Source organism: Notolabrus celidotus, chromosome 3 (genome assembly GCF_009762535.1).
Source record: "Notolabrus celidotus isolate fNotCel1 chromosome 3, fNotCel1.pri, whole genome shotgun sequence".
In the NCBI taxonomy this organism is placed as follows: Eukaryota; Metazoa; Chordata; class Actinopteri; order Labriformes; family Labridae; genus Notolabrus; species Notolabrus celidotus.
Window position 1 is genome coordinate 26009685 of NC_048274.1, and position 12678 is coordinate 26022362.

General features: G+C 38.9%; 1 protein-coding gene across 1 annotated transcript in view; it reads right to left on the reverse strand.

Moving 5' to 3' along the window:
* Window positions 1-3833: 3833 nt before the first annotated feature.
* smyd3 (SET and MYND domain containing 3) overlaps window positions 3834-12678 on the reverse strand; it is a 116956-nt gene continuing 108111 nt past the window's right edge. The window contains exons 10-12 of the mRNA XM_034680809.1: window positions 12449-12623; window positions 4362-4470; window positions 3834-4285 (exon numbers count right to left, since the gene is read on the reverse strand). Coding sequence (XP_034536700.1) covers window positions 4169-4285; window positions 4362-4470; window positions 12449-12623 — 401 coding nt within the window. The 3' untranslated portion in view covers window positions 3834-4168. The remainder of the gene's footprint in view (window positions 4286-4361; window positions 4471-12448; window positions 12624-12678) is intronic.

Consider the following 12678-nt stretch of genomic DNA (forward strand, 5'->3'; position numbering starts at 1 on the left):
AGATTCCACTTCAAAATGTGCTGTTCTTTTTCAAAAGACTAAAAGCTAAAATGGTGTAATCAAAGTATACACAAAGAACAGCTCAGTCTGAAGGGAAGCTAAAGTGATACATCTAATGACCAATCTGTGTATGTTTTACAGCTTAAGTGTAAGCCTGCAGCATGAGCTAATAAAACCTCACATAAGTAAAAAAGAATCATCCTCTGGGGACCATTCATTTCTAATTTACCCAATTTTATGGCAAAAACAAGGTGGTAGACGTTCTGACAGAAGGATCAACATGTTATCCCTAAAGGATGTTGCTCATGTTGCTTTAAATCCCATACAACAATCCACTTTAAGTTCAACAGGGTTTTATGGTTAAGTATCAATGTGTGAACACAGGTAGCTGCTGGAGAGACAGTTTACATCCAGCTTAACAGTCCTTTGATTTCTTTTCTGATTCTGAAGAGGCCTTGTTGAAAGAAGTATGAAGATGTAACATGACATGATAAAGATGTGGGGTTAACTTAGAAGGTTCATTTAGGTTCATTTTAGAAAAATCATAACTAAACAGTGATATCCTCAACTCCTTAACATCAAAATGATAAAACCTAACTTCTCTGTTTGTCATTATACTTTAAAACAGAAGCTCATGTCTGTGAGAGGAACAAGCAGCTGACAGAAAAGAGGGATGAAAATGATGGTTTTGACCCAGTAAAGGCTCAGTTAGTGAGTTCATGAAGTGTCATAATTCAAAATGTGGCATACTCATTAATTATCATTCACTGATATTATCTTGAACATAATTGGAAAACATGAATGTGGTTTTAATCAGATGTAATTCCTTTTTATGAGACCTTACAGTCAGTTTGAGAGACAGAGTGAGAGAGGGAGAAAGATGATAAGAGGTGATATCAGGGAATGTTCGAAGATAGCACAGAGGTGAGGTGCTGTGAAGGGAGACACAAAGAAGGAGGCTCTTGTTGAAATAAGAGTGAAAATTGAAAAATGGGGGAGTAAATGGTAGAGGGGGGGGTGAATGAAGATGGTTTTAAAATCACAGGTTTTTTTCGGAGCTCATCAGGCTGCCTGCAGGGAAGGAGAGGGACCAGACGCAGACAGAAAAGTGAATTTAATTTGAGAGCCTTTGGGAAGTGAGAGGCAGTGAGTGGCAGAGAGGGAGACAGAGGGTTATGGTTAAGCAATGGTGAATCTAATTTGATGGCCACTGGGAGAAAGAACATAGGGGGGAAGAGAGATAGCTAGAGAGCTAATGAAGGGAGTAATGGGGTGAAAAAAACAACAGTATTTCACAGTACAAAAACTCTAACATAAACCATTCAGTCCACAGCTTTTACTGCTGCATTCAATCACCACATCCATTCCATTCCATCTTGTCCAATTATTAAAAACTTCCTATTTTTCTTCTTCCAAACATGTTGGGAAATAATTAATAGAACTTAAAGTTGCTCAATGTTATTCAATGAAATACTACAGGATCAAGAAGTTAAATGCTTAATCATAGTAATCACAGAATAACTCCAGATCCCTCCAGGATGGATGGAGTATTTGATGTTTTTGAAGTGTTGACTTTTCTGATTTGAGAGAGAAAAAGTGACAGAAAAGCAGAAACCTTTTAGTTGTGGTCTTAATAGAAACATGCTGTCACTCTAAACCGCACACACAAACACACACAGAGGTTTTTCTGTCACAATGGAGATGCTGTCATCAGTTTGTAAATGGTAGAACTTCAGGGATTAACAAGGGAAGAATGTGAGTGTGTTTGTGTGTGTGAGTGAGTGAGTGAGTGAGAGAGAGAAAGGTCCCATCATCCAGATCAACGTGGAAAAAAGTCACACGCTGACAGAGTGAAACATAAAAACACAGATTAACATGGGAAGTGTGTGCGATGGATATGTGTGGAGGCAAAATGGATGTTTTGATAACCGGACTTTAGTAAAACAACAACACATGTATGCACACACACAGACACACTGATTACTCAGCTAGATGGCATGTGCCAAATAAACACAGGATATGTAGGCCTCTCTCTCACACACACAAACACGACAGAGCTCTGACTTTGAATGTAGCTCCATACATTTGCACTAATCTGAGATTTACATTAATGTTCTTCTTTTGCTTTTAAAAAGTAGTCACATTTATTTTACATTCATGGTTTCCAATGTGTTTCACTGGCTTTGTCGATCTTGACTTTTCCTTTTATGCTTGACTTAAGTTGATGCAGAGGATAGAGGCTCAACCTTTGGTTTGAGGACTGCAGGTTTGAAGCTCTGAGCTTAATACTTTGGCTTTTTTCAGTCTATGCACAAGGCTAATTCATTAGCTGACTGGTAAGACCGTTTACATTAGTCTCCCACAGATAGAGATTTGTTTTTGTAGTGGTAGCTAAGCAAAGCTAAGCACTCCCCATCATCCTGTGACAAACACTGAACACTACCAACAAGTAAATATCCATCCATCTATGATCTATACTGCTTTTTCATAGTTGGGGTCACGGGGGGCTGGAGCCAATCCAAGCTATTGGACAAGAGGCAGGGTTCATCCTGGACAGGTGGCCACCTATCACAGGGCTAACAACCATTCACTCACACACACACACACACACGCACATGCACACGTGCACACACACGCACACAACCACACAGCTTTTTTAGATTACACTTTTTGGGAGTATTTCTCACTGACACTAATTGGGATTTATTTCCAAAATGACACATGATCACATTTGATCTTTATGTGGCTTCCAATTTTAAAAGGATCACATGGTGACTTATATGTTAAATGAGTTGACTGTAGTGTTGAACTCACAGAAAAGAACCACAAATTTCCAGAGCTGTATGGAGCATTTTAGTATCCCTCAATTCATCGTTTTGGTCTTTTGGTCATTTCTCTGCTCTTTCTTTTTGGTTCATTTCTACTCTTGTCTTTAGTTTTGTTTTCAATCTATTTTTTTTTTCAGTGTCTTTGCCCACTCTCTACTCCCCATGTTTCCTGTTTCTCTAACCTGTTTAGCACTGAATGGCAATTGCACAACATTAGCAACAAAATGAAAAAGAGCCAGATATTTACCCAGAGGCTGGGGGAGACCAAAGCTGGGCTAAAAGTTGAGTGAATTTGGACATACATTCTTTCACCATCCCAATAAAAAAACATGACCCCAAGTAAATGCTAGAATTGCAGCATATTTGCTTGATTTATATGTAGGTTAATGTTCACCATATCAATATGATCAGTCAAATAGGACTGTCACAGCGCGGGCACATGCGCGCACACACGCGTGCACACACACACACACACACACACACACACACACACAAATGTATGGACATTTTTAAGTGTCTAATAATTGGACACTTAAAACAATTGGACTCCAATTGGACTGTTGGAGAGAATCCACGCATGCAAACTTCATAAGGCTCTTGCCAGCCAGGGATTTGAATTAAAAACCTTACAGCACTAACAACTGGATCACTGTGCAATATCTGAAAACTAAGTTTCACATAAGTAAAGTCAGGCTTACACAAAGCCTTACTTTGTGTCTGTTCTCACATCAGCTACAAATTTGTGGGGTAAATTGTTAAGAGTTGACTACTAGCAGCATCCACCTCTCACTAGAAGCAGCAACACCTCTCAATTATACCTTAAACCTAATATCTATTTAACTAATAGTGAAATCAAAATTCATGAACCAACACCTGCCAAACCAATGACATTCAAATGAACCTCAGATAAAACACTAATAGGCACATACTAGCATGCTGACATGCAAAGCTAGCCTTTAGCTTGAGGAATTGCTTGCCTGTAAAACATGACATGAACAGCAGAGTAATATGAATAGGTGAAGATTTTGTGTTTAATTGGATTTAAAAAAATCTTATTTTAAAAGGTTCTCCAAAGAAAACACAATGCTGTAAATACAGATGTCATACAGACATTTTAGCTTTTTTCTTTCAAGACAATTCCTAAAAAACTTAAATCCAGAGACTGAAAAGATGTGAATTGATGCACTTCTGAAAAATATTACAGCAGTTAGAATTTATCGTTCTCCATTTCTGTTTATACTACAGTTCTTTAAAAAAAAATCATCATAGGGAATCAAAATACAATGACAACATGAATACTGAGTTATGTATCATTGGTCAGACATTTGTGTTGCTTAGAGTCAGTGACCACTAGACGATCTTTGAGCCATCTCAGCGCGACACTCCTCCATCTTCATGGATAAATCTGTGGTCAGGGGGTGACTGTCACCATGGGTGATCTTTATGATTTGAAAGGCCTGAGAAAGGAAAAATAACCATGAGTGACTTAATTGCAGCAGGTTTGTCAGTTTGTCAGAAATTCATCCCTCCCACCTGTTTGAATGTGTCCTGAGCTTCTTGAAGATGTTCCAGGTAATGTTGCAGCTTTCCAACCCTCATCAGCTGGACTCCGTGCACCGGGTGAGGATCAGGGTAGTATTGTCTTATAGGGAGTAAAAAAGGTAGAGACATGAGTGCAAGATAATGTTTTCTGTATCATTTGTATTGTTTTACCAATTCACTTGAAACTCCCTCTCCCTTGAAGCTTGCTTTTATAAAATAAAATCACACATTTTAAGCTTCAACTGGAATTTAAGTTCACACAAGAGCTGAAAATATGTCTCCCATGACAATGTCTGTAAAGCCCCATTGAGACTTCTACATGATAAACTACTGTATCTATCAGTGTCTTTTTAAGCTTCTTACTCATGTTGCTGTGAAAAACCCTGAAGATCAAGGCTCAGGTTGTGTGCTCTTGACATACCAAGCAAAGCATCACAGAAATCCCTTTCTCTAGCTCCTTTTGAAAGATCCACCATGACTTACTCCTGAAAACATAAAAACAGCTTTCCTCTCTCCCACATTATTCCTCATGAATCCGAGGCTCAACAAAAGTCCTCCAGCTCTTTCTTGCACCTTGGCATAAGATTTCCCACAGAAGCCTCACAGTGTGATGCCATGATAATTGGAGCACACTACTCTGGTCCCATTTGTTAAACATGGGAACCTCCACGGGCACTGTCCTTGAACTCCACAGGACATGAGAACGATGAGGAAAGGTTTTGGTATAAGGCAGGTTTAGAAGTGAGGATTTTCATTATATGTACTCCACATCTCAGTGGTTGAAGGGGATGTCTTCTATGTATAGGGAAGCTTAAACATCAAATAAAGCAACCAAATCACTATAAGATTAAATTTAAACTTTGAAAAACAAGCATTTGATTTAATTTCTAAGAATGGTCTCTGACACCACATGACAGATAATTTAGCGGACACGGCTAATACAATTTGTTGCAGTGAGTGAGTGAGTGAGTGAGTGAGTGAGTGAGTGAGTGAGTGAGTGAGTGAGTGAGTGAGTGAGTGAGTGAGTGAGTGAGTGAGTGAGTGAGTGAGTGAGTGAGTGAGTGAAAGGAAATGTCTGAAAAACAAGACAAACAATGTCATTCATGATATATTATATTATTATTTTTTTCACATTTATTCCTCTCCTTGTACAACCATGCATTATTCATATCTCCATTTTTGTTGTCTAAATATACCTGCATGAACATGTGGGTGTGTCTGCATGTGTGCATCTTACATGCTTGTGTGTCTAAGTTTCTACTTCCCCACATGATTCTAACTCTTTCATTCAATCCTTTTTTCAGTTTTACTGTTAAGACAAACAGACAAGCACAGCCCACTCTGCACAGATATTCCCCTGATAACCAGAAAAAAAACAAGCGTGCAGAAAGACAAAGTCACACGTATCTATATTGAACTACTACTATGCAAAGTGTTGCTTGCACAAATGTGCTCGCATACGCTTAGACTAACACATACACAGCGTATCAGTGCAGTTTTTATTCATGCATGAACATATTGTTTTTTTACAGGCATACTATCAGCTAGCTGGAATAAAACAAAGAGCAAGTGTTGCTTGGCAGCTCTGGATTTCAAGGTTTTGATCAGTGTTGGGTATCCATGGTGACAGAGCAAGAGTTCTGATCAGCCTAATCAATAATCTTTGCAAAAAGAAACTCCTATAATTCTTATAAAAAGGAATACACTCACACATTCACAGTGGAAAAAACTACTTCTCTCTATATTTCATTTGAACAGCCAGTTTAAAATAGAAAGAACAATGAAAAAGCTTGGATCCATTCATCTGTACACATACATGCAAACGGATACACATTAATGCTAAATGATACTGATGCTTAATGACCTCTGTGTAAACACAGCACATGCTCTGTATAAATCTAAGTTCTTTAATAAAACTGTTCACACACAGACACAGAGACATGGGACAGCCCTCCTTCTACAATATAAATACACATCAGGGCATTTTAGGGAGCAGCTTTGTTGTTCATAAACACTGATGTTCTCAAAACACGCATTTACCTGACGAGCCATTTATCTTCTTTTCTTCCAAAACTCTCTCCACTAATCTCTTCTTCCTCATTCCTATTCCCCCTCTCCCCTGCTCTGCTCCTACCTGTTTGTGTTTGTGCTTTTTGCCCCGCTAGCTGCAGGGATTAAAGGTGATGCTGTCGGTTAGTTTCTTCTTTCCTCTGCTGCACACCATTGATTCCTTTCCTCCTTACTGACTCACCTGTTCTCTTTAGGCTTCCCTCAGTTTGCTGTTTATTATCTCTGTTTCCACACACATTCTGTTCTTTTTAATTTTTTTTTAACCGTAGAAAAATGCCATTTAAATGTTTGCTGACAAAGGCCGGAAAGCACAAACCATTTTTACATTTCTTACCAGACTTATTGTCTCTCAGTCACACACTCTTGCATACACACATGCATGCCAGCATGAATGTATGAGTATGCACACACTAGGATAGGGTCATTTGTAATTCACTTCACTATCTTCAACCTGAAGACTTTCTCTTCTCTGCTAAGTAAACACGAAACAAAATGGTTCAAATGCTCTTATTTATCATGTATGAACACAAACTGCACGTCTGCTTCCAACAGTGTAAATCGTTGTTTTATATGACATGAAAACTGCCAGGCTAAAGGTTTTTCAAACAATGATTTCACAGAGAAAAGCTGCTTTCTACAGTGTACAAAATCAAAATTAATTAACTCGTACTAACCACGACCAGTGCTGTTTCAAACTCTTGCTTCTCTGATGATTGTCCTTCAAGCTAATAACCCATTTGTTCATACCTTCAAGCATTGCTGGACCACTGGTCTTCCAATTATAGAGGTGGTCTCTAATTCTGTGGTAAAAAATTAAATCATCAAACAGGAAGCCCAAAGACTAAACCAACAGCATTAGTCCTCCATGAATAAAAACAAGTTACAGTACTGATTTAATTACAAAGCCCGTGATTTGGGCTGCCATGAGATTCAAACACACTCATCAACACCAAACTCCAATTATATTTCCTCTTAGCATATAGAAGCACGCAGCAATTAAAATAATTTCATTAGCTTGCCGTCTCATGAATCCTCTCCTCCTGTTTGTTCCTGGGAGAGTAAATTGAAGAGAAATATGGGGATGCTGAATACAGCTAGTTAGAAAGCCATAGCTGTCCGCTATAAGGACAAGAAGGTGCAGGATGGAGAAATTAATAGATGTGGAAAAGTGTAACATTTCCAAGCAAATGTGGTGGAACTAATGAGGCTCTTGTTTGGAAGGAAAGATCCAAAGCCTGCTGTTAGTGAGCGGGGAACGTGAATTATCTTGCTAAGTAGCAAAACTGAAGAAGGCGAACAAAAACACAGAGGAATGATTAGCTCTAAGTATTCTCCTTAATTGTATTTAGTTTTTTGTCTCATGTAACAGCGATTTAACCCCCACATGTATGTCTTGATAAGAAAAAGGATAGTTAACTAAGCTTTAAAGTACAGTCTAACTGTTACACCAACCTTTCTTTAAATAGAAATACAATTCTCTGCTGTTGTATCTGTTTCTAAAATCCACATTTCTCAGAGTGTCTGACCATACCAAAGTGATGGGTAACATAGCTTCCAACAGTCCTGGCTTGTTTACAACAGAGCAACACCTCACGACCTTTCATGTGAGGCTGCAAATGTCAAAGATCTTTGAGCACTTCAATAAGAGAGGAACACTTCCTCCCACACTTTGTACATGCGTTCCTACATTGCAAATATATTCCTACATTGCAAATATCGATCTTGATAACAACTCTAGATTGCAGGAAGTCCTGGAATCTAGAGTTGTTATCAAGATCTCCAAACAAGGACCAAGCCATGACTGAGGCCGAAGTTCACCGAGACTGAGTGAAGACCATGCAAACCACAGGCCCTCCTGTTCTGAATTAAGGAGAGAGCAAACGTCAGTTTAAGTTTTTGAAGAAGAAGATTTAATGGATCAAATAGTTGTCATAATTAAACTTATTTTCATTGCATAACTGTGCATCTGTTCTTTTTTCTTAATGACATTATTCCATTCAGTTCACTTTGCAATGTACATATAAACATCCTCCTTCCATGTCAAAAGTTGATCAAATAAGTGATGCTGATAATTAACGAATTACAGATTTACTGACGTTTACCCAACTCTGCTATTTACAGCGTGGAAATTATGCATTCCGTTTCCTTGTTTGCATACTCGACAGGTAAGTGGACATGGTGCTGTGTAAACTATGTTTACGTGGAAACAGAACTCCCAAGTGTGCACCCTTGGTTGGACTATGAGAGGGAAAGGGAGAGAGATAATGGTTAAAGTACCTCAAAGAATCCCATTTTGAGTACTAAAAACAGAGAAAGCTCCTTTTAAGCTGGTATGAAGTTATATTCTACTTTTGTTTAAACTTCATTTTGTTGGTCATCTATAAACCCTAAAAATACAACTTTAAAAAAGAAAAGTAAGCAACTTTAGGTTGCTGAATCTAAAGTTGAAACTGAGTAAAAACACCCACTACTGTAACAAGACCTTGGTCGTCAACAACAACTTCATTACTGTTCATCAGTTTGTGTTTCTCAAAACATCTCTTTTGAGATTTATTGACAAATACTTTTTGCACACCTTCTTTTCTTAGTTCACGTTTTCTTTTGTAGTCACTGATTTCCTCAAAATACCTCTTTCTCCACCTGTGAATGAACAGGACCTTTCTTCAATACTGCTTGTTTTAGAAGATTAAAGACTGATGCTGTCGGAGCACTCCGCTGCTTTACTGAGGCCGCTGCTGAAGAAGAGCCTCATCATTTTTAACAGAATTCTCTCCATAAAATTGCTGAATTTTCTTTAGAAATGATGCATATAGGGAGAGAGAAGCCCTTGCTGATTATTCAGAGTAAATGGATGAAGCTGTGTATTAATGAAAAAGTTGTTAATCTCTGTTTGTGCTGCCCTGTAAAGTCAAATGGGATGTCATGTCTTCTTTCTTTGGTTTGTTAACCAAAAAAGGTGAAAAAATCAGTGCAAGGACACAAGGTGCATCAGAATTGCTGTTTTTTATACTGAAAAGTTTTAGCCGTGAGCATCACAGACTGCACTTGTTGATGCACTTGTGTCTCTGGGGGCAGTTTTCCAGGAATACGTGAATGTGCATTCATTCAGATATTCATGAATGTGTGTGAGCATGTCTGTAGCAGGAAAATATTTGCAGCATGGAGACTTTCAATAAACCTACGGTGCACTGCAGTCGATGTGCATTATGCACTCACAGAGCCAGGAAGAAAACCTTGCTATACATCCAAAACAGAACACAAGAGAAATGGAAAAGAGACGAGCACAGAGAGTGAAAGAAGAAAGGAATACAGAATGAGGGGAAGGACACGAGAAAGAGAGATGAAGAGCTCCTGCAGCTATCTTTCTTCTCCTCTGCAATCTGAAGAGCCCAGAGGAAGATAGGAGATGAATATGGAGGATCCTCCACCCACACTCTCTTTCATTCTTCTTCTTTTATCGGTGCTCCCCTCTTCCCATTCCTCTACACCTCTTTTCCATGTTCTTTATTTTATACCTCCAGTTTTTAAATGTTCCCCAACTCTTAACCACAGTTTTAACCTTGTGATTCAGTCACTTATGTTTTCCTTCCTGCCAGCTTTTCTTCCCTCCTCTTTTCTCTGTCAGGTTGCTGATCATTCCTCACTCCTCGGACTCTCCCATCTTTCACCTCCATCCTCCCCTAACCCCTCTCTCACTCCCCTAAACCCCCATATCCATCCCTCAAATGGTTCCTCCTCTGCTTCCTTGAGACGCACTTACTCTTTTCAGCTGACACCCATCTCTCAATCCCCATCTCCTCATCACCATCCCTCTCTTTCTCTGTGTCTGCTTATTTATTGATAGGCTGCATTACTGTTTCTCTCCTGTGGATATGATGTTGTGTGCGTGTGTGTGCATGTGCGTTTGTGAGAGAGGGCACAGCTTTGTCTCTAGAGCTCTGCCCTTCACACCAGATCGATTAGTCTTACACACTCATATCCACAAGAGTGAAAAGGAATAAGGTTGAGTTTGAGGGAAAGTCACTCTAGAAAACAAAGGTTAGGATGTATGAGGGCTTGAGGTCCTCATACATTTAAGGACATGACTGACTTGACTTTGGCTAGGAGGCAAAAAGCCTGCCTCTTTACCTCAGACTAGCTTGCAGGCAGTAAGGTTGAGTTCAGCATTTCAAGTATGGCCGCCACCGCAGATAGGCTTCAAAACAGCCCTCAGGAACAGATGAGTGATGTCACTGATACTACGTCCATTATTTATACTGTCTATGCCAACCACTTTTGGTATCCCAGTTTCAAGCCCCATACAAGTCTCCACCTTTTGTTAATAACAGGCACCCTCCACTCCCTATCTGAAACCTTGTTCTCTTGTTGGGCATCAGGTCATTTGACATAATGCTTAACCACTTAGGTCTTGTGTTATATCCTGTCCTGTAGTGTAAAAATGAAAATATAAAAAGATTTTTTAAAAATGGTTTTCAGATAGGCTACAGGACTATATTTGGCATTATTATGTTTTGTGAAGATGGGCCCTATTAAAATGTCAGAAGAAAGGTAAACTGTTTTGTTTAGCTTCTGACTTCTTAAGTATTGAAAGCTTGGAACTTCTTTTTTTATGTATAAGAGTTTTGAGGCTATATGTATTCTGTTATATTTATCTTAACATAGAAGTTATTAAAAAGGTAACAAAGCTTATAGTTATTTTTTAAATCTTTTTTCTTCTTCTTTTTGCAATTTACATGAAACTTCTTTGTATTTTTGGTGGATGGATAATTGTTAACGCAGAACCAAGTATACCACTTCTAGCACTACTCATCAGTATGTATGTGTGCCCACAGGTAGATTTAATTTGGTTATTAATCATAGGAAAATCTTACAACAACTATGATTTGATGAACTTACTGAAGCTCACTATCACCTCACCTGGGCAGGTGGTAGATTTTTCTGTAATCATTTCATAACAAGTGTCACCTGCATGTGAATACCAATCTGGCCCTCCAACTATATCCTGACGTTACTAACACCTTTCAGTGACACCTCATTCTTCTGCTGCGCACTGTATGACCTGAAGAGTAAAGATCCTCAGTCTGCAGAGCATTTCAGATGTGTTGCCAAATCAGCCCGCTTTTTTCTTGATTTGAATATCCTTGTATCTAAATAATTTGACTTATCTTTCGTACTTCAAAAAATGATGCTCTCTGCTTTTCTTTTAAACATATCCTGAACTTTCTTAAGTTTTGAGGTCCGATTTCTCAGACACTGTTGATTCAAAAGATGAACCCTGAAGTTTCTTTCAGTCTTTTCCCCTCTGTCAAATCAGTTCTTAACTAAAAAACCCTGTTGAACTATATTTTCCCTTTGCAGGTGTAACAGAAGACACACTCCCCAGACTCTTGTATCAGGTCAAAGAGTCAGATTCAGTGCACTGTGAAATCTCCTCAGTGTTAAGTTTCAAACTCAGCCTCTGCTTTCAGAGCTCATTCTCAGGTTCAAACTTTAAAACAACCACAGCATCCACTCCAGGATACATCTCCTGATCACTCTGATATACTGAGTTTTTTCCCTTCACATGCTACCCTTGCTGCGCCCCTTCTGTTTCTCTGCAGGTAATCTGTCTGACAATCCCCAGCTTTCCTTCATACTGCTACAAACAATGATTTTTTTTTGTCTATAATAACAGAAAAGACTGTCTGGAAGTGTTTTGACAACTATGAAGGCATCAGCCTTGAGTAGCAGCTCAAATCTCTAAAGTAATAACTTTGAAGTGAAAATCCATATAGTCAAAGAAAGTCAAGCAAGTCTGCCTCAGCTAAGGAAGCTGCACTTCACATGCACTCATGATAAGTTCACTTTTGTCCTTTTTCTCACATTGCTGTCCAAAATGTGAACCAGGAAGTAGAAAGTAACTCAATCTGGAATATTTACCAGACTAAGAAGGCAGAGGAAGTTTTGTTTATCTAAATTAAAAATTGTAGCTTGCCCGTCTTATCTTTCCTTCACACACAGGGACTCACCTGTAAACAGGAAGTGTTTTTTGGCCATATCTCAGAGCCTCCTCCCAGAGTCCCAGCTGAACGGAGGCGTCTAAAGCCATGTCTGTCAGTCTGAGCTTATACAGATTTTCATCAGGCACGTCACCTCCAGCTGTTGTTAATAGATGAGTACAGCTCTGCAGCAGAGCTTCCCAATCTGGAGGGTTGCATAAGGAAGGGAGAAACTCATAATGGATGCCAAAAAATTATAT